This window comes from Lissotriton vulgaris, chromosome 5, assembly GCF_964263255.1.
Source record: "Lissotriton vulgaris chromosome 5, aLisVul1.2, whole genome shotgun sequence".
Classification (NCBI taxonomy): domain Eukaryota; kingdom Metazoa; phylum Chordata; class Amphibia; order Caudata; family Salamandridae; genus Lissotriton; species Lissotriton vulgaris.
This window is the reverse complement of record NC_141693.1, coordinates 1,423,172,284-1,423,194,816: the sequence shown is the minus strand read 5'-3', so window position 1 is coordinate 1,423,194,816 and position 22,533 is coordinate 1,423,172,284. Positions and strand designations below refer to the sequence as shown.

The window sequence follows — 22,533 nt, the reverse complement described above, 5'->3', positions numbered from 1 at the left end:
GCGGAAGGTTGCGCGTTGTCTGTTTTAACTCAGTGTTACGGGGGGAAACAGAGACCCTGCGCTTATTTTTCTGCAATGCTTGACAATGTGGCAAGAGCGCTGCCGAGTTGTCTGAGAGCCACGGCGGCTGCTGCGGTCTCCATAAGACAATCGGCAGGGCTCGTATTGGGATCAGATCTCACAGTCATGGTACCGCATGCTGTGGACATTTTGTTGAACAGAACACAGACGCAGCACTTAACTAGTGCTCGTCTTACGGGTTATGAGATGACTCTTTTTGCACCCCATGTTACGATCAAAAGGTGTGCTACATTGAATCCTGCCACATTGTTACCTATCCCCACAGATACAAAGGACGATGACATACATGACTGTCTGTTTAGGACAGAGGAGGAGAAAAAAGGGGAGGGTGGATCTGACAGACAGGCCTTTGGACGAACCAGACGGGGAGTTGTATGTGGATGGGTCCTGTTTTAAACTGCCAGATGGTACATCGACAGCAGCATATGCAATAACAACATTACAGACGGTAGTGGAGACTTCTAGGATACCTTACAATTCGGCCCAAGCTGCTGAGATTATAGCCTTACTGAGAGCATGTGAATTGAGTGAGGGGCTAGACGTGAACATTTATACTGACAGCCAATACGCCTTTGGCGTGGCTCATAATTATGGGCGACTTTGGGCAGAACGGGGATTTCTGACTTCTCATGGACAACGCATACAACATGGCCCATTGATATTACGACTGCTAGCGGCACTGACACTACCCAAAAGATTGGCTGTGATAAAGTGTAGCGCACACCAGACAATAGTGGATGATGTAGGGCGAGGCAATGCCTTCGCCGACGAAACAGCGAAAGAGACTGCTCGGGAAAAATTACCACGAATGTTTGTGGCAGGACCAGCTAGATGGGTCCCAGATGTTCATATGTTCTCAGATACTGTACAGAGTGTAAAGAATATACAGGGAAAAGTGACAGAAGACGAATTGAGGGCATGGAAGGATGGGCAGGGACGATTGGATGCGGATGAATGTTGGACAGATGTGACCGATAAGAGACGATGGTTACTCCCAAATGCATATGTTCTTCCAGTAGTGACGATGGCGCATGGGCCTGCACATATTAGTGCAAAAGGGATTTGTAAATTGTTAAACACAGTGTGGAGCAATAAGAATATCTCTAAAGTGGCGACTCACTTGGTTCGACAGTGCATGGTGTGTTTGAGGCATAATCCTGGAAAGGGTACCCCTGTCCCAGCTGGAAACTTTGCACCTCCTTCTTTCCCTTTTGAGGTAATTCAGATGGATTACATCGAAATGGAAAGGGTCAACAACTTAAAGTACGTCCTTGTAGTCGTATGCGCCTTTAGTAGATGGGTGGAGGCGTATCCAACGAAAGATTGCACGGCCATTTCTACTGCAAAAATGTTGATAAAGGAGTATTTTTCTCGCTTTGGATTACCTAGGGTGATCTGGAGTGATAATGGCACGTCCTTTAATGCAGAACTAGTCAAGCAAATATGTAAAGGTTTACAGATTTCCCAAAAATTTCATTCGGCCTTACACCCTCAGGCAGCAGGACTTGTGGAGCAGTTTAACGGAACGCTCAAATTGAAAATGGCCAAAATACATGAGAGTACAGGTCTCCGTTGGCCAGATGCCCTTCCCTTAGCCTTGCTTTCAACGAGAGTAACAGTGAATTCGAAAATGGGCGTCTCCCCCCATGAAGTGGTATTCGGCCGCCCGGCCAATATCTGGGGAGTGCCCAGGCCTAAGTGTTTTTCAGAAGTACCATATCCTTTGTTGATAGACTATCTGTATGCTTTGACTAAAGATCTTCGTTCTATTCATCAGCAGGTAGCAGACACTCTGAAGCTGTTGCCGGAGGGGCCAGGACACTCCATCAACCCAGGGGACTGGGTTGTTGTCCGAAGATATCAACGGAAGTCCTGTCTGGAGCCAAGGTGGTCGGAGCCGCGTCAGGTGCTCCTCACCACGCGTACGGCGCTTCGGGTGGAAGGAAGGAAGGCGTGGACCCACGCCTCACACGTGAAGAGGGTCCCGCTCCCGTTGCCCTATGACCAGTGGGTAAAGGACGGCATTGCTGATGAGGAGCATGAGAATATACCAAGATATGTTCCCTTCTCGGATGCTTCACTGATTGGAGAAGAGCGAAGCGGAGTAGAGAATTCAGTGAGCTCTACTACTCCTGTTGCTACTAGTGAAGAGACACCAGAGAGTCCAGCATCTGCCACAGATACACCTGCTTTGTTCACTGACCCCGAAGTGCCAGGGAGCACTCGATATAATCTGCGGCCCCGAAGAAAATAAGTAACAGTGATAAATATGATGGACTAAACACTGGAAGAAGGGCTTAGTGAACTCTCTGAATACGAAGATTTAGTGGTAGGGATGGACTTGTAAGAGCCCTGGTGTTTAGCTGAGGATTGTGTTCTATGAGACTATAGAGTGGTGCGGGGCCCAGATTAAGTGCTATTCTGTTTTTCAATTGCTGTGTGTTAAGCGACGTTGGAATAAGGTATGGACGGTAAAAGCCTGCCTGTGAGGCTTTGAAGGACACAGGGAGAAGATCCCTTTTTAAGGGTTGAAGAACCCCTCTGGCCGGTCGAGGATTGTCTGGGACTATTTTTTTAGTAGAAGTGTTTTTTTTTCTTTTCTTCATTTTTTGATATATTTTGGACGCTCTTGAAAATGTATCCCTTTAGCCGTCCCATCCCTGATGAGGAGCAGCCCTTTGCGGCTCCTCCGAGACCTGTACCTGATTCCCCCTGGTTGGCCCTTCCCCGAAAAGGAAAAATAGTGGTAATAATAATTGTCCTAATTCCTTTTATAGTGACTCTTGGAATATTGTTTTTCCTGGATAAAGCCTACCCTGTTCATGTGTTTGCACCCACACCCACTGCCGTTCCTGAACATAACATGATTACTGTGGATTATGGTGAAAGAATGTTGAGAAAAGGTTACAAAGAAAATGTTTTTATTAAGACTTTGCACCATGCACATGCCACCACCAATTTAACTGACTGCTGGGTCTGTGGGCTATTGCCTTCTGCTGCCTATAAAAAAGATAGATTCCTTGCACTTCCCTTGACTCCCGTGAATAGTTGTGTGGGGTGGTATACTCTCATAGGTCTTGTTAAATATTTTCAACAGCCAGATTTCTTGACTCCCCGACTGCAGAATAGGGGGTCGACAATGACGATGCGAGTACGTCCCTTGCCCCCCTCTTCCCTTGGACGAGTATATACTGACGGACGTTTTGACCAGAAATTTATAGAGACATGTGAGAAAAAGTTGGGCCGGTTTTTGATACCAAATGACACTGACAAAGTTAGGGAAAGTTTCATGAAATTAAATTCATCCCTGTTTTATAGACACCCCCCAAAGGGAAATAACAGTGCCAAGTCCCTAATACCCCTGGCTGTGGTAGGTCCTTCTCCATTTTTCTGTATAGAGGGGAGGGGTCCTATCAAAGTTGGTAATAGCTCCTGTAATGTGACTGTATCGATACGTTTGCCTCTCAGCCCCTCTTTGATTGCCCCGCCCAGCATCTATTTCGTGTGTGGAGATAATGGATACTTATGGTTGCCCGAGGGTTGGGGTGGGGTGTGTTACCTAGCCTACATGATTCCTCCTGTATATGTAGCCCCTTCTGATTATCACAGAACACATCGTAGATTCCCCGGTCCGCAAGACCAGCGCAAAAGGAGGGAGCTTCAGGTAGATGACGTTGATCAGACGGACACCTCGTACCAACAATGGACTGATTTTTCTAAGGGTTTGCTACCTTTCTGGGGTCCGATATTTAACAGCAGGGCTATTCGGCGACTGTCCAGGGTAATGGAAAAAGTAGTTCTCACTGAAGCTGACATTACGACCAACATATCTGTCGAGATTCAGGCTATGAGATTATTTACGATCCAGAACAGGATGGTGCTTGACGTCATACTGGCAGATAGGGGCGGGGCCTGTCGCGTCATCGGGACATCTTGTTGCGTATATATCCCTGACTCAGCTCCGACTGTTAACTTGGCAGTACAGAAATTACATAGATTAGCGACTGAACTGCATCAGGATAATGGGACATGGTCCTTACAGGGGTGGCTCTGGGGTGCCTTTTCTTCCTGGGGTTGGAAAATATTGATGGGTTTGGTTGGTGTGGTGAGTGTAATACTGACTTGCTGCCTTTGTGTATATTGCCTCCCTCCATGTTGCTCTATGTGTGCTACGAATTTACGTCCGAAAAAGAAGTTACCTGGTCAATACACAACTTCTATGATTACTGAAATTCCTGCTGATGCAAGTTGGTTGATGTTTATTGCAGAAGATGTTCTAGACTAAAGAAATAAAAAGAAAGGTGTAGAAATGTCCTGCCCCTAGACTGGATGTCGACACTACCTTTTGGCAAATAAATGTGGCCATAGTTAGCCAATGATGCTAAAAGGAGGTCTGATAGGATTCACTTTTCGATACCCCAATTACCCATTGATGGTGTGTGAGTTAGCATCATATGGCTAACTAATGAAGTTCGTATATGTACCTACGCGGAATTATTTTTCTTGTTCCTTTACTCATATTCAAATGTACGTGTGACCATATTAGTTCCTTAGCTTAGCCTGTGTGCCACCATTTTGTGTATCCCTCTGTGCCTGCGGGCCCTGCTCGCTCATATGCCCCTCCCGCAGGAATACAGAAATTCACTAAGACAGCAGTTTTCGTTTCTCGGCTTGCTGTGGCCGAAACTAACAAGTCTCTTTATCAGTAATGTTCTCATGCCCAGAGACGCCGAAGCCTAGCTCCATGGCCTTGAGTAGAGATAGCGATGTATCCCTTGCAGGTGCAGATGCCTGCTGTATGATGGCATTGTTCACTGGCCCGGGTTTCGGTAATTTTCCACAAGGGACGTACCCTTACTAACTGTATTGCATTATAATGTATTGCTGTGATGCAGAGAGTCAGTCCTCTCGTTCGCACTCCTAGGAGTGAGGTCGGACAGGGCCCTCTCATATGAGTGTTGTTTGGCCTAATAAAGACTTTTGTTTATTCTTCTCCACTGTCCGGCTGACTTCCTATATAGTGACTATAGGTGAGTGCGGTAAGTCACTCGGGTGGATTTGAGCCACGCTTATCACAGCATACAGAAGTCAAGCTGACTCGCTGACAGTACCTTGGATGCATCGATGCTTGGGGACAGTGCGTTAAAATCTGGAGGTGATGCGTCACTGCCATAGGTGATGCATAGGTTCCGAACTTGACAGAGTCAGGACGGTACATCACAGACGTCGTGATGCGGTGTCTGGGACTCATGCAGCAGTAGTGATTCGGAAGCACTGCATCAGCAAATTCAGGGCTGCATTATAAATCAAGGTTATTACATAGTGTACTCAGCAAGCGGTGTCCACGGCTTCAATGCAGGCAGGGGCAATGTGTACGTTTTGCAGGGAATACGCTCGTTCTGAATGAAGCTTTGGAGTTGATGCATCAGTTTCTTGGGTTGCAGCACCAAACACTCACCTCCAAAGGGCCAGGACTGGATTTGGCACCATTTGTCAGAGCAGGACTCACAGCAGAGGAGCCCACATGCTGGTAGCAAGAGACCAGTGAAGTATGTGATGTCCCCGAGACTGCAGAAACAGGAGGCAAGCCCAAACAACCCTCATAGCACCTTTAGATGCAGGATGTAGAGAGTAAAGTCCAGTACTCTCACTCCCAAGCAAAAAGCAGCAGGCAGCAGGCCAACACAAAAACAAAACAAGGAACAATGTGGCAGCACAAGTGCTCTTCTTCCTGGCAGAATGTCCTCAGTTCATATGTTTTCTGAGTATATGGTGTCAGAGGTCGAGTACTTATGCCCATTTTCGCCTTTGAATTAGGTAGATTTCAAAGAAAAGTATTTGTAGTGCAAAAGACCCTGCCCTGCCAGGCCCTGGCTCCAGACACACTACAGAGTGCTATGCAACTCTTTGTGTGGGGACAGGCACAGCCTAGTCAGCTCCTCTCACCACTCTAGCTCAGGAAGACCCATCAACCTGGTGATGGGTCATCAGGATATACAGGGCACACCTCAGCTTCCTTTGTGTGTAACTGTCTAGAGGTAATTCACAAAGCCCAGCCATGTATTGTAGGGACATGCATAGGCACAAAATGGTTAAAGTAAGAAAATGCCAACATTCCAATAGTGGCATTTACATACCTGCAATTTAAAAACCAACTTTGCTAAAAGATGTGTTTTTCCATTGTGAATCCAGCATCACCAAACTCCAATTTTCTATCTGTTCCCAATTGAAAGTTGCACTTGTAAAGTGTTACGAGGCAGCTCCAATGCTAATCTATGAAACAGATAGGCGTTGTAGTGAAAAATGAATTTAGCAGTTTGCACTACAAGGACATGTAAAAGTCAAGGGCACACGTCCCACCTTTGAAATACACTGCACCCTGCCCATTGGGCTACCTAGGGCATATATTTGGGGTGGCTTAGATGTAATAAAAGGGAAGATTTGGTCCTGGCAAGTAGGTGAACTTGCCAGGTCGAAATGACAGGTTAAAACTTCACACACAGGCTCTGCAGTGGCAGGCCTGAGACAGCTTTAACGGGTTACTCATGTGAGTGACTCAAGTGCTGCAAGCACACTAGTGCAAATAGAAAAACGGATGGACAGAATGCTGAACAATCTCAAATATTCACCCCAGTACAAAGTTATAAGTCTAAAGCCATTGTTGTGTGCTCCCCTCACCATTCCAGTTTAAACCCAGCAACATGCTAATCAGTCTTGACCCTGCTCCCCATGGGAACAGTCCAGCCCAAACTGACAGCCAGATCCTTCCTGGGCTGGAAACAAGCATCATGGGACTGGTTTCGGGGTATCACCCTCATCAGCCAGGCACACTAGTAGAATTTGATTTACAAGTCCTGGGCACATGTGGTGCATTGTACTAGGGACTTATTTGTAAATCAAATATGCCAGTCATGGAGAAACCAAAAGCCATTACATTTTAGCTACAGAGCACATGCACTTTAGCACTAGTCAGCGGGGAAAAAGTGCCCAGAGTCCTAAAACCAGCAAAAACTAAGTCAAAAAACAGAGGAGGAAGAATGCAATTTTTTGAATTCACCCTCTTCCCCCCTGCCACTGCTGCGCTTCTGCCAAAATCAACTATATCTAAGTCAACAACCAAATTTTAATGGGAAATGGCATTCAGAACTCACTCAACTGTGGGATAAACTGTAGCTGAAACTGCTTAAAACCTCGAAAGCAACAAATATTACTCAACCATTTTTTTATTTGTAACATAACGCTGAACTATAAAGAAACACTTTTTGTGAACACCTCAAATATATTAAATGCAATCCCTGTCCACTGATGTGTGTTTTCTTTAATGCACTGCTGAATTACTTCTGAAAGTTGACATCTAATGAATTGGCATTACTGAATAACTGATCTACCTATGTCTCAATGCCACAACTGGCATCCTCATAGAGTCCTGACTTTTTAACCAAAAATAATCATTTTGAGAGCATAAGTAAGAGTGAACGTAAGTGTCCCAAAATGCAAAGTGATGCTGGCTACAAACTTACTTGCACCAATTACAATAACAATATCTAGCAAAAGAAAATTGAAGGTCAAATAAGAACACTCACAAAGCCTGCCATATGACAGCTCAATTAGTTAGGCACCTGCTGTGATAAATGTCTGTGTCACCTACATGTTGCAGCTAATAGTGGGGCATAATTCACCTATCATCATTTATAGGACAAATAAGTCAAATTGTGTTATCAGCTGTAGAGTAATCAGTATATAATATATGCCTGTACTAGAATGGAGATGCAAATTGAAAGGTCATACAAAACTTAAAAAGACTGTCTTCATCTGTAAAATAGAAACCCTGAACCAAAATGGATGGAATTACTTTCCTTTGTGTATGCGGTCCTTGCTGCTACAATATTGTTGTTTCTTGATACAGTAACTCAGAACTAATCATGTTTTTGGCCACGTCCATGAAACACTGTCTACTCCAATACCGAACAAGTTATCAAGTTGTTTGTTTTGAGAAATTCATCCACTCCTGATATTCATGTCTTGCTTGTCAGAATATCCTTTTGTGGAACATACCAAAACTTACAGTGGGCCTTCGGCCTGCCTGTTGCATACCATTGGTTAGCTTCCTTCTCACTCATTTCCTTGCTTCTTATTCAATGTCTTTCGTTCCTCTTCTCTTTTTTATCCCGCCCCTGGAGCACAGCTATTTCATTGTCCTTTTGATTGGATAACTTGTAACCTTCCACTGTTTGCATTCAGGGAAGTACTTATTGTATTGAGCTCTCCAAAAGAGCACATGGGTTTTCTTGTTCTCTCCACCACGTGCTGCTCATGCTTGCAAGCTTCCACCCCGCACTCCATGTTTCTCACTCACAGGCGCGCAACACCCATTGGGCTCACCGTTTTAGGGTTCAGGGCAGGTGTGGGTTTTGGGGTGTCAGGGGGCAATTTTAGGGTTCAGGGTGGGTATGGGGTGCCAGCGGGGAATTTATGATTCAGGGTGGGTATGGGTTATGGGGTGCCGGGGGGAATTTATGGTTCAGCATGGGTATGCGGTTTGGGGTGCCAGGGGTAATTTTAAGGTACAGGGTGGGTGTGGGTTTTGGCGTGCCATGGGATTAATTTTAGGGTTCAGCGTGGGTATGTGTTTTATAGTGCCAGGGGTAATTTTAGGGTTTAGAGCAGGTGTGGGTTTTGGGATGTCAGGGGGCTACTTTAGGGTTCAGGGTGGGTATGGGTTATGGGGTGCCAGGGGACATTTTAGGGTTCAGCGTGGGTATGTGTTTTGGTGTGCCAGGGGTAATTTTAGGGTTCAGGGTGGGTATGGGTTATGGGGTGCCAGTGGGGAATTCATGGTTCAGGGAGGGTGTGGGTTATGGGTTGCCGGGGGGCATTTAAGGTTCAGCATGGGTATGGGGTTTGGGGTGACAGGGGTAATTTTAAGGTTCAGGGTGGGTGTGGGTTTTGAGGTGCCATGGGGTTAATTTTAGGGTTCAGCGTGGGTATGTGTTTTATAGTGCCAGGGGTAATTTTAGGTTTAGGGCAGGTGTGGGTTTGGGATGTCAGGGGGCTATTTTAGGGTTCATGGTGGGTATGGGTTATGGGGTGCCAGATGGGAATTTATGGTTCAGCATGGGTATGGGTTTTGGGGTGCCTGGAGTAATTTTAAGGTTCAGGGTGGGTTTGGATTTTGGGGGGCAAGGGGGAATTTATGGTTCAGCATGGGTATGGTTTCTGGGGTGCCAGGGGGAATTTAAGGTTCAGGGCGGGTATGGGTTTTGGGTCTCCAGAGGGGTGATTTTAGGGTTCAGGGTGGTATTGGGTTTTGGGGTGCCAGGGGGTAATTTTAGGGTGTGGGGTGGGTATGGGTTTTGGGGTGCCGGGGAGGGATAATTTTAGGGATAGAGTGGGTATGGGTTTTGGGGTGCCTGGGGTAATTATATATTTCAGGGCGGGTATTGGTTTTAGGGTGTGAGGGGGTTAATTTTAGGGTTCAGCGTGGGTATGTGTTTTGGTGTGCCAGGGGTAATTTTAAGATTCAGGGTGAGTATGGGTTTTGGGGGGCAATGCATCAAACTAACAAAAATGTGTGCTTTAATTGTTGTCCAGTTTCAAATGCAGAATTCACCACATTTTTTTCTCAGCTTGACCAGAGCATTAACCGATCCTGATTATCTGCCATTTTAGCTCCGCCCCATTGATTTACATTAGCCACGCCCCTTCATCTGCCATGTTAGCCCCCCCCGAAATTAAGACCTAGTTGCGCCCCTGCTCCCTCACCCACCTTATCCATGCAAGTTGTTCCTTTCTTCATCTAATATATCTCGCCCATTCAAGTGGCAGCCTCCACGCCAACTTGCCCACTGCTTTCACTAGCTTGCTTTATTTTGATTTCTCTTACCACCCACTCTCATGTACCCACGCCCCTCCCCTTCGCTATTCTTTCAACCCCCTCCGTGTATCGCTTTAAAAAAAAAGTTTTTCAATCCATTTTATTTCGTTTGCCCAACAGCTTCCATTTGCTGCTATATCATACAGTTTTACAAAACCCTTTCTCGCATGGTTAAATTATGGCTTGTTTTATTTACCGTTTATTTACCGTTCCAAGGCGTCTGCGGCTTTTTAGGTTTTGCCTGGCGAAAGCTGCGCTTCTGCGCAGCTTTTTCGCGCAGGCGAAAACTAATGAGTACTGTAGTGTGGGTTTGGGTCGGCCCTCGTCATTCATTGGCTGGCTCCATAAATGGAGCCTAGCCATTGGATGAGGGGCCTGTCCGTCAATGCGGGACCAGACACGGGGCGTTCCCGAGATTCTTTGGCTTTTGCCGACGTCACGCGACGCCGGGAACGCCCCCGAATGTGTTCCGGCATTGAAGGCACCCGGAAGAAGTCCAGGTGAGTGCTTGCTTTAATTTTCCGCTGTTCCCACCCCCTCTCCTGCTCGCAGCGTCTCCCGTCCCCGTTCCCGCCCCCCTCCCGCTGGTGACCGTGCTTTCCTCTACAATGCCCGTTCCCGCCCCCCTCCCGCTCTCCGTGTCTCCGGGCCCCCTTTCCCGCTCTACAATGCCCGTTCCCGCCCCCCGTGTCTCCGGGCCCCCTTTCCCGCTCTACAATGCCCGTTCCCGCCCCCCGTGTCTCCGGCCCCCGTTCCCGCTCTACAATGCCCGTTAATCTGCTCTGCTGCATCGCCTTCCTGCTCCGGCCGTCTTCTGTGACGACACAGCTCCTCCCCTCAGTCACGCGTGTAAACAAACGCCTGCATCACAGTGAGGCTGCCGGTGCTTAAGAGAAGAAACATGCCGCCTCTCAAGGTCTGCATCGTCGGCTCGGGAAACTGGTAGGTGGCATCGACGTGTGCAGCGTATCATATAACATGTGTCCTGCGATGGTATCTATTCTACAGGTGTGGAATCTGAGTGGTATCCATCAGGAGACAAGTTAATTACCTTCTGTAACTTCCTTTTTGTGGTCATGGCTAAAGCTTCACAGGTAGGGGATGGGAGTTTTTATATCCTGGGCAGTATATTAATTTTAAATGCATTGATCCAACTTATCCAGGTAAGAGGGGGTAGCCTCTTTGTTTTGCTGCCTCAATGGTCGGCGGTGATTAATGGTGTGTGTTGACGTAAGACAGAGCGCTAAGCAATGAGTGTACACAAGGCACGCTAAGTCAACTCAGGTGCGGGCGTTGTGGGGGGCACCTCGGTAATGCGCCTATAACCGTCCCCTCTCGCTACAATGGTCTGTTGCGTTTTACATCGCAGCCTTGCTGTTTCGTTTGCACCCAGTACACCTCTTGAACCAAACCGTGTCTGCTCATTTCTTCATGGCAGGCGCGCATTACTTGACATCGTGACATAAATGCGCACTGCTTTCATACGTATTCTGTTAGTTTGCAGTTTCGCATACACCTGGTGGACTGGATTGCTAGAAACCGCTAATTGCGCGAGCAAACTTAAAAAAACTTACAAATGGGGGCATTATGAAGAGACATTTCGCACAAACAACCTCCGGAGCAGTGCTCATGTCTTCACACATAAAATCACCGATGGCGTCACGGGTGGCAGCGCATGGACAGAAGTCACTGGTGTGAGGGGGCAGCCCTAGTTTGTAAGACAATATATTTGTGCCTCCGTGTTCTGTGCGTTGTGTATAAATACAGAACACCCCGTCATTATATGTAAAAAACAGGAGAATAATTGTGAGAATAATTGCTCCCGGAGAGAAATAAACACAAAAATGTGCGGATTCGAAGCGTGCTCGTGTTAGGCTCCAGATCAGCGCTGCTCTCTTTTCTACTCTTTCCTACACTTTAACACGTGCAGGGATGGGTCCCACAGTGCTCATAAGATAGCGCTATACATGCTGGGCGCTGTATGCGTCTGGTTCGTTCCCGCTCTACAATGCCCGTTAATCTGCTCTGCTGCATCGCCTTCCTGCTCCGGCCGTCTTCTGTGACGACACAGCTCCTCCCCTCAGTCACGCGTGTAAACAAACGCCTGCATCACAGTGAGACTGCCGGTGCTTAAGAGAAGAAACATGCCGCCTCTCAAGGTCTGCATCGTCGGCTCGGGAAACTGGTAGGTGGCATCGACGTGTGCAGCGTATCATATAACATGTGTCCTGCGATGGTATCTATTCTACTGGTGTGGAATCTGAGTGGTATCCATCAGGAGACAAGTTAATTACCTTCTGTAACTTCCTTTTTGTGGTCATGGCTAAAGCTTCACAGGTAGGGGATGGGAGTTTTTATATCCTGGGCAGTATATTAATTTTAAATGCATTGATCCAACTTATCCAGGTAAGAGGGGGTAGCCCCTTTGTTTTGCTGCCTCAATGGTCGGCGGTGATTAATGGTGTGTGTTGACGTAAGACAGAGCGCTAAGCAATGAGTGTACACAAGGCACGCTAAGTCAACTCAGGTGCGGGCGTTGTGGGGGGCACCTCGGTAATGCGCCTATAACCGTCCCCTCTCGCTACAATGGTCTGTTGCGTTTTACATCGCAGCCTTGCTGTTTCGTTTGCACCCAGTACACCTCTTGAAACAAACCGTGTCTGCTCATTTCTTCATGGCAGGCGCGCATTACTTGACATCGTGACATAAATGCGCACTGCTTTCATACGTATTCTGTTAGTTTGCAGTTTCGCATACACCTGGTGGACTGGATTGCTAGAAACCGCTAATTGCGCGAGCAAACTTAAAAAAACTTACAAATGGGGGCATTATGAAGAGACATTTCGCACAAACAACCTCCGGAGCAGTGCTCATGTCTTCACACATAAAATCACCGATGGCGTCACGGGTGGCAGCGCATGGACAGAAGTCACTGGTGTGAGGGGGCAGCCCTAGTTTGTAAGCGTGCCTTCGAAACAATATATTTGTGCCTCCGTGTTCTGTGCGTTGTGTATAAATACAGAACACCCCGTCCTTATATGTAAAAAACAGGAGAATAATTGTGAGAATAATTGCTCCCGGAGAGAAATAAAAACAAAAATGTGCGGATTCGAAGCGTGCTCGTGTTAGGCTCCAGATCAGCGCTGCTCTCTTTTCTACTCTTTCCTACACTTTAACACGTGCAGGGATGGGTCCCACAGTGCTCATAAGATAGCGCTATACATGCTGGGCGCTGTATGCGTCTGGTTAGAACTACTCTGTAATAACTACACTTATTACTCACAGAATGAAGCGCACTGCTGGGGCATAACGTGGGGTTTTAAGTTGTTTATTCTTGCAATGCACACAGCGTATTCAAAATCAAATGTATCTGAACCCAGAGGTTAGATAGTCGTCTATATGTATAAGAAGCTGGAGTTCCAATCACAGCTCCTCTGTTTCCCCAGTTATGTGATCCTGTGCAAATTAATCTATCTCACTGTCATTGTATTCTTTTATATTTCTTGACTAGTGCCATCTTCAAAAGGTCATATATTTATATTGGTGCATATACTCCTATGCACAGATGTATGTATATGGATTTGTACCTATACGCCTATGCTCAGATGTATGTATATGGATTGGAACCTATACGCCTATGCTCAGATGTATGTATATGGATTGGTACCTATACGCCTATGCTCAGATGTATGTATATGGATTGGTACCTATACGCCTATGCTCAGATGTATGTATATGGATAGGTACCTATATCAGAGTGCAGATTCAGAGTGCAGATTCAGAGTGCAGATTCAGAGTGCAGATTCAGAGTGCAGATTCAGTGGGTGACTATGTGTGTGTGGGTGGCTTTGCGTGTGTGGCTCTGTGTGGGTGTAAAATGCAAGAGGTCATGCATTTGCGAGCGATTAAGCTATTGGCATTGTAAACGACAATGCCATTTATTTATGTTTTAAAAAAAACACATAAATAAAAATAATGTCAAGAGCAATGCCAATAGCTCTAACTTTAACAAAGGCAAAACCATTGCATTGTAAATGCTTGTTTTGTTGTTGATGCGATCTCTGCCAAGCCTTTTTTTAAATCATTTTTAATGCAAAAACTGCAAGAACCAGACAACAAAATAAATGAACTGAGCAGACTTGCTGAAATGCTCACACCTGACATGGGAGGACATGAGCCTATGCCCTCGAGGTGGATTCCTGCTGCAGATGCCTTACCTCACTAGTTATCTTTCTCGTTATAGTATAACGCACTTAGGCATTTTGGAACTATGCACTGTTTTTTGAAGAATAATATGAGCGGCTGAAGAAGGGAGCCGTGGGACTTTTCAAAGAGGCGCGTGGGCTGCTGGAAGCCTTGTCCCTGCCCCACAATCTGTGCTGGCTCTTAATGAAGTGTCTCTGCGTTTGTTAACAATGCCTCGTTGTGGAAGGCCGCGATAGCAGCTAAGAATGTGGCCCGGGCAGTTGCTGTAGTTACAGAGAGGGTGTGGTTAGGGGAAAGGTAAGGCGAGCGAAGTGAACCGACAGGAGTGAGCGCCTCACCTGTCTGCTGCATGGGTGACGCCGGATCGCTGGTCTCAGGGAGAGCAGACATCACTGCCTGCTGCGCGCCTTCCGCCTCGGAAAGAAGGACGGGTTCTGAGTCAACAGCTACCTGTGTGTGTTTAAACTCCGCTACGGACTGCCCGGAAGCCAGCAGCGTGTGTGTGTTTAGATTTGATGAGTAATGGCGCTTGTTTGCTCTGCTCCGCCCAGCCTTGCACTGATGTACTGACACACGGCAGCAGCACTAGTGAACCAGCACGAGGCACACGTGCTAACCTACAACAGCACCTCACAGGCTGGCCATAAAGGTGCACTTGAGGGACCACACATCACCGCAGGAGTCAGCCACACATCCTCTACTTGCTTCCAGTTGTGTTTTTTTGCTCATTGTGCCGAGCAGGATTTTTAAAGCACGGCTTACCTTAACTCTCATGTTACCAGGGCTTTCGTGGTGAAAAGCGGAGCAGCACCTTTGTTACTTTCACCCTTGCTGTTGCCATGGCATTTCTACACTCTGAAAGGCCAGGCGCTCTGTGAGAGGGCAGGCACCGAGAACAGCATTATTTCCAACCTGCAGGAGCGACGGTGTGGCCAATGCAGGGCCAGGATTTGTATAACGGAACCCCAGTCTACACGCCATTTTGACATCGCTTTTAGTACATTTACCCTCCAGGAATCTGTGGAACAACACAGCACAGCAGCTCCCTTGTCGGTGCCCTCTCCCTACGGACAGTTTGGTCGCGCTTTGCGGCCAGAATTTGCAGGGCAGCGCTGCGCACCCTGTGAAATATTTTCACTGAGGTGTTCCCTGGTGCGTCACGCTTCCAAAGTCCACTCCGACAGCAGACAGGACAGCAGCTCCTCTTGACAGCTCTAACCGGGAGGAGGGCAGTTTCGTCCTCGGGAAGGGCCGGGTAGATCCCTGGGAGAGCGCGAGAGGCGTCCTACCTGTGCGAGTTTCAGTCTTGCAGGAAGAGGCTGGGTGTTCCCTGCTCTCCTCCCCCTGTGGGCCAGCCCAAAGCGTTCCACCTGCGCCCGTCAGTATACAGCCACCGCCGCCCTGCGCCCCATACCGCAGCATGCCCTGCTAGAGCAGCAGGCCCGGAGCACCCCAGGTCCGGCCCAGCACCCGACGCCATGAAGAAGACACACTCCAAATCAGGCACCCTGACCAGGCTCTTTGGAAAGAAGCAGGCCAACGACAACCTCTTTGCCCCAAATCCACCCTGGATGGTACCACAGACTTCCAGCAAAGGAGACAAGAACACCTACGGTCAGTATAGCATTTACCATAAATCCTTCCGTTCTTACTTTTTAAATAACATGTTCCTGTTTGCTTTCCAACCCCTGTGGAAATCTTAGTGGTGTCATTCAGTGGGTTTTGTTCTTGAATGATTTGTCTTTTGCCTAATTGTGTTTGTTGGCCTCGGTCGTCTCCGAGCTCTCAATGTTTCTAGGTCTTTGCGCAAGCAGCTAGTTAATCCAGGGGAGCTTTTTTCGGGGACTTGTAGCCCCGCTGTTATACAGAACAGGTCCAAGAATGCAAAGCAACCCTCTAGGTCTGGTGCGCTCCTCCTGGATAGATCGGAGCTCTGGGTAGTCGACATTCTATCTTTACCTAAACTCTACTGTCAACAACGGGGGTTCCCCAATGACTCCGCCTTTCATGCTCTCCAGGCCTAGTGTGGCCATCAGGAGGCCGCCCCTAGTTAAACTTGTCCCCCTCTCATCTGTCCATCAATACCGCACTAATGACATATTTAGTGGCATACAAGTGGCAAATATTAATACCAACAACACATCACAGCACTGCGTGTTGACCCCACGCACCATTTTACAGCGGGACAACTGAGGCCGACAAACGGGTACCCTGGACTGCTGAGGATGTGGCGGAGTGGTCAGATTGTTATCTCTGGAATCAGGAGACCTAATTGCCCTACACAAATAGGTAGTTTAGGATGGACACTTGGTCTATCATCATGGAAGTGCCAAATAACGTCATCAGCAGGGGCACGTTCCTCCGTTCATGTATATTTGTATTACCACAAAATGCCTTCTATGAGTTGGAGCTCTGGTTTACCGTAGTTGATGCAATACAACGAACATAACTAGAAACCATGATTGCAAATAAAAAAGCCCAGGGTTGTAATATTACGATCTTGGTTATATTAAGGTATCTTTTCATCTTGTCATTGTGTGATCCTGTGAACAATCCCTTTATTTGCTTGAGATTACGTTCCTTGTTTTGTCAAAAATTAGAAGGGCTTCAAACCCAGCATAAATTGCAATAGTATATATTTAAAAACAGAGCATTTTTGTAACTGATTGTTACCTTGGCATCATAGCTACCGTACTCCGCATAGCTGCCAAGTTTCCGATGTCCACGTGTGACGTGCTGCCCCAGTCCAGACCTTTTCCTTAGAATTCTAGGACTTCTAGTCCTGTTTTATAATTGAATAAACAAGACTGCAAGCCCCAGAATTCACAGAATAAACCTGGACTGCAGCAGCACATCATGCATGGACCTGGGAAACAGCAGGGGTGTATCGGCGTGACAATGCTTGGAGAGCGAGGACGCTTAGTAAAAAGGACGGAAAAGTATACATTGAGCAAGGGTCTCCATGCCTCACTCCGAGGTTCTGTTTAACGTCCTAATGAATTCTGGGCATCGTAGTCCAGGTTCAATTTAATTGATCTAATTGAACAAATACACCTGAAAACAATGATTTGTGACAGGGAAGTCTTAGACTGGGGCATTGTATCTCCGAAGACATGGAGTCATCTGGTAACTTTAAGACTGTAAGTGTAGAGCTTAATCAAATAGGCTGGCGCCCCTGGGGTTTTTTTGTGCAAAAAAAACTGTTCTTAATCTGATAATTTGTGTTTAATTGTTCTTCATGACTACCGTGGGATCTAAATTTAGCTCGAAAAATCATGTTGAAGATAACATTTGCAGACTTTAATTTAAAAAGTGGCTAGAGCTTTAAATATTATTTGTAAATGAGTGCCCTCTGAATGAAGTACTTTGATGAAGTGACTGGGGGAGGGCTTTAATGACACTTTCCCTGGTGAATAGGGGTACCAAAGCATAGCATTACTCGTCTGAGTATCTAGTAAATTCTGGTATTTTTAATTTGCGTTCTGCTACTTGTAGTTCTACGTTCATAAAGAGAAAGGCATTGGTTCTCGAGCAAGCATTAAAACTTCGTTAACTGCTGACACCTTAAAGGGTATACATTGATGTCACTGATGCAAGTATTATTAGATATTGGTCAGTGAATAATTTGTAAAAGAATTAGTGCTGGGGCGCAAAGTTTTGCTCAGAAGCCCATAGCCCGTACAATCGAATGACGGGTCATCGAATACCAAGGTTGCGTATTTAGGGATCCACCTCATGACTCTTTAATCCACCACCAGCCCCTTGATCTCATTTCTGTATGTTCATTTTCATCCTTGCTGTCTTTGTCATTGCTTTTCCTTCCTTTCTCTTCCAAATTTTCCCTTTTTGTGTATTTTCTCTCTCTTCCTCTGGAACAAGCTTTGATGAGAAAAAAGAAGTGCCGCCACCCAAAATAAGTGCTGGTTTGCTTGATCTGCTCAAATTAAGCACTGACCTTGGTGTTGTGAAAAGATGCTACAAACTTAATTACAAGGAAATCGGGCGCCATGTACCAGAATATAAAGAAAACACCATAGACTGGATGGTTTAGTTACTAGAATAAAGGAAATTATCTCTGCATTGTTTTCAGTCTTTGGCATTAAACATTGGATTCCTGTTATGTGGTTACTGAGGCGTTACAGCAGCGTGTCTGCAGTGTGCTGACACTGGAGCTGGAATGTTGAAGCTTTTACCCTGTTAACCCCCAGCCCATACAATCCTGGAGCCCTCCAGTGTCCCCGGTCCTTGCATGAGAGCTCATCCAGTCCAGGATTTAGCTTTGCTTTCTTGGACTTGTAGTCTTGTTTGTCCCTTTATAAAATCAGAACTACATCCCAGAATGTAATGAAAACGGCTAGTGACATATATGGATCTGGGAAACTCGAAATGTTTGCCAACCCACTTCACCTTTTCACAGTGATGTATGTGGTGGTGCGTGGGTTTCTTCCACTTGATAAGACTGGATAAATATCTTTTGCAAAGAGCGTAGCTGCAGAGTAGACCTGCATTGTTCTATGTGCTAGACTGTTATTAATTTACAGTTTCACAATATTACAGCGAAACTACCAGTCTCAGATTGGTAATTTTCCTTTGGCTAAAAGGTAGGTCTGGTTAAAGATGTGAGCGTCAAGGGGTTTCTTGCCAGCTATGAAAGGGTGCCCACAAGTTCATGTTTATGCGCTCTGTGAGCTTTAGTATTCATCCTTTTGTAGGCGCTGTATTTTGAAAATACATTTTTTAATATTAGCATTATATTTTGTTATTCCACATGGGCATTAAAAAGAACATCAGTTGTACATGTGGGGTTGCTAATTTTCGGTAGGGTACTATGTTTCCATTCCCGAGCTGTCATTTAAAAGGCATTGCATTCTGGGTCTTTCAGTCTTTCTTTGCTTCAATTGAGGCAGGTGGGTTAACGCAGCTGGTGATGACAATCTGCAAAGTGAAATTGTGGCACTAGAATCAGTGTCTTGTTCACACAGAGCTATCTTGTTGTCCCAGTTTCACTGGCCCATTAATGTCCACACCTGTTCAAACTTATTACCTTTACTAGAAAATCAATATTCAATGTATTAGCTAATTGGGTCTGAAATAACGACCACTATTGCCCATTGACCATCGCGCTAAAACTAAAATCTGGGAAAAGCATTAGGGAAATTAAATCTTCTGTAATCCGATCTCTGTACTTATGGCCTTCCTGGGATTGCTAACACGACACAATCGCAATTCTATTCTGCGTCATCACTCTTATAACTCGGCTGACAGAAAATTGGCTTTTTAGGGGTGTCTTCAAAGCTTTGCAAAGCAGTCATGGCATCTCCTTGGCTCAGATTATTGGGTGTATTGACAGTTTCAAGTAACTGCGAAGGCATGTTCTCACAGTTGTCATTTTGAAACATAGTTCTGTATTTAAAGATGAAACCTACCTTGCTAGTTGTAGACCCAAGAGCCATTTGATCTTAAGGCATTCTTCCCATGTGAATTCACTAAGTTGATCGTGGCCAGGTTAGTATCTCCCTCTGACTCTATTCTGCATCGTACTAGTTTGATGAGTCTTGGAGAAGTGCTAATCATTGCTTTGTGGCTACTGAACAATTCTATTCTACTATGGCTTTTTAGCCGCATATTTTGAATTTCTGCTCTGCCCCTTCCCATATCTGGTTTGTATATCTCCTTCGTTCCCATTTTCAACTACACACTCAGGTGCTGACGTATTGTATGTTTTTAACTGGGATTGGTGTGTAACTTCCTGAGGACCACAACGCATGTCTTCTTCTCTTGCCGTCGAGCTCCCTTGTTTACATTGCCCACTGATTCAGGCAGGGACACTTTACAGGGTTAAAGGTATCCAGGCATCGCTGCCCAGAACCAGCCCAGATGGAACGGTATTAACCTTGTCATCACGGATTTATCCCACATGTGGCCCCTCCACCAAGGTCGCACTGGGGCAGAAAATAGGCCAGGCTCCAAGTGTCCCCCATTGTTATGTAATGTCTAGTTGTATAGCGCACAAATCACCCGTGAGGGCATTCAGGTGCCTGAGCAGGTGCGTAGGTGGGTGTATGCTCCGAGTAATTCCAAGAGTCAGGTCTTCAGCTTCTTGTGGCACTCAAGATGTGAGGAGGAGGCTCTGATGTGATGTCGGAAGCCGATCCATATTTTTGGTGCAATGCATGAGAACTAACCACCTCCTGTTCTATTGTGAATGCGGAGGATGTGCGAGAGTGAGGCTGAGCGTAGGTGTCTCGGGCTGGGGAAAGTGTATGCGGTTGTTTGAGGTATGGTAGACCAGTGTTGTGTAAGGGTTTGTATGTGTGCGTGAGGAGTTTGAAATGACTGTGTTTTGTAAAAGGGAGCCAGTGTAGCTCTCCAATGAGGTGGTGTGCACACCTGAGATTTTCTAGAAAGTAAGGGTGTTGAGTGTCTTGGTAAAACTCTGGAAAATGCATTAGGGACACACATGGCTTGTGCCTGGATTCAATCTGTGCTAAGAGGATCCTAGATGCTGAGTCTTCAGCGTTCTCTTCCTGGGTTCCTACCATGGGTCCCTCCCCAGAGTCTGCTACATCATCCTCCTCCCTTTCACCCTGTAGCGCAAACTGGTCACTAATGAAATTAGCAAGGACCTCCCTAACTCTACTCCTGGGAATCCTCTGTCCCTACATAAACCTTTCATGTGATCTATGGACATTGTGCTGAGATCAATTCCCAAACCTGTGTAGCTTATGCATGTCCCCTTCATGCATAGACGAAAATAACTGGACTTATTGCAGTACTGAAGCAAGTTGGAAATGGATAAGTGCAACCTCTGTATTTTTGACTCTTAAACATTAGGCGCCCCACCGCATGCCGCCAGTTGTCAGGACCCTTTTCAGAAGTCACAGGGCACGCAGGCTCTACTAGGCCCAAATGTGGTGTTCAAGGCCTTTTTACTCCTGATGTCCCGGGCCCAACCTACTATGAATCCCGCTCAACTGGGTCTAGTATGCCTTCTGTCCAGGAGACGTTCAGTGGTAACTATGATCGAGCAGGTGCAAGCAGTACTAAGAATAAATCAATGATCAGCCAAATTTAAAAAAACAAAAGAAAAAGTAAAAAAAAAAAAGAAAGAAAAAGTAGTCTTTTATTTCTAACTCTACACATGCAAAAAATGTGACATGCAAAAATGCTATCCTTTTTTAGGGGGGAGCTCTAGTAGTTGTCATGCAAATCTCTGTCCCACCCTCCTTCGTTGTGTAACATGTTCAGAGGTATTCCTCATTCGCTGGTGGCCACATCAGGAAATGCAAAGTATTAGGCCGTACTCAAAATCTCTCTCGTTTGGCTCTTTGGGAGAACTAAGTCAAAAGTTAGTGAATTAGTTAGCTAAAAAAATTGTCCCATGTTTGCAAACTGTGATGTTTTTGAACTTGTAAAGACACGCTGTATTGGTGTTTCGTCAGGTATGGATGACTGCATGGATTAGAGCTTGCTGCAGACAATGCTTCCTTTAATATCTGGGAAATGAACTGCAAAATCCGCCCAGCAGACCATAAAACAGGCCCATGAACAGCCAAAAAAATGGCCCACACAGTGACCTGTCAGAGCAGCACTTTGGGCAATGTGATTGCCCTATAGACCAGTCCGGCCTTGACCTTCACTCCTATTGGAAACCATTTGTTTTGGTAGCCAGAGATGTATATACATACAGCAACCCGGTGTTATAGACTGTGATCTGACACAAACAACCCGCCACTTAAACTAGAAGGAGCCAGCCACTTAAACTAGAATTGCTGAAGAAATACACACTTAAAAAAGTTTAGTTGTCAAAATGCTGGAATCACATCGGTTGACTAGCACTTCATAGGGTTTTTAAGCAATGGCATAGGGGTAGCGAGCATGACTTCTTTAGGGTTTCTGCTCTCCCAAACAGTGGTGGCTCCTCCGCTAAAGCTGAGAAGCGTCGCCCCCTGAGAAGGTCAAAAAGAAAATAACTCATTTTTATTATCATTTCATTTTTGCGTTGTTACTCAGCGGGGTAGGGGTGAGGCTTTCACAGAGTTGCTGGAGGAGGAGTGGTTCACACACTCTTAAGTGTGCATGAAGGTTTGGCTGGTAGTCTCGGGCTGGCCAAACCCCATGCACAGTTTGCATGTTCTCCACCCAGACTGCATTACAGCTTGACTGAAGAGCATGCCCAGGCTCCTTTTCCCCGTATGAGCGCCAGACAACAGCACTCAGACCAATCACAAAGCTGCATTGCAGCGTTGCTATTAGCTTAGGGGAGCCTGGAAGCCTGGGTGCTTACTGTTCGTGCCTCCTGCCCTGGAGTCCTTGAAGTGGGTGAAGAGGACCGAGAGGTGGCGGCACACAGGTAAGTGATTGTTTGCATT

The 22,533-nt window shown here is 46.3% G+C and overlaps 1 protein-coding gene and 1 long non-coding RNA gene across 3 annotated transcripts in view; one reads left to right on the top strand and one right to left on the bottom strand.

The window, feature by feature from the left end:
* Positions 1-14,640, bottom strand: part of LOC147712684 (uncharacterized) — a 103,394-nt gene extending 88,754 nt beyond the window's left edge. The window contains exon 1 of one of the 2 annotated variants that reach the window (XR_015296013.1): positions 14,500-14,640. This is a non-coding gene — a long non-coding RNA (uncharacterized LOC147712684). The remainder of the gene's footprint in view (positions 1-14,499) is intronic. The other variant, XR_015296012.1, reaches the window with a different exon arrangement.
* A 546-nt stretch (positions 14,641-15,186) lies between these two features.
* Positions 15,187-22,533, top strand: part of C5H6orf132 (chromosome 5 C6orf132 homolog) — a 124,172-nt gene continuing 116,825 nt past the window's right edge. The window contains exon 1 of the mRNA XM_086923358.1: positions 15,187-15,775. Coding sequence (XP_086779484.1) covers positions 15,640-15,775 — 136 coding nt within the window. The 5' untranslated portion in view covers positions 15,187-15,639. The remainder of the gene's footprint in view (positions 15,776-22,533) is intronic.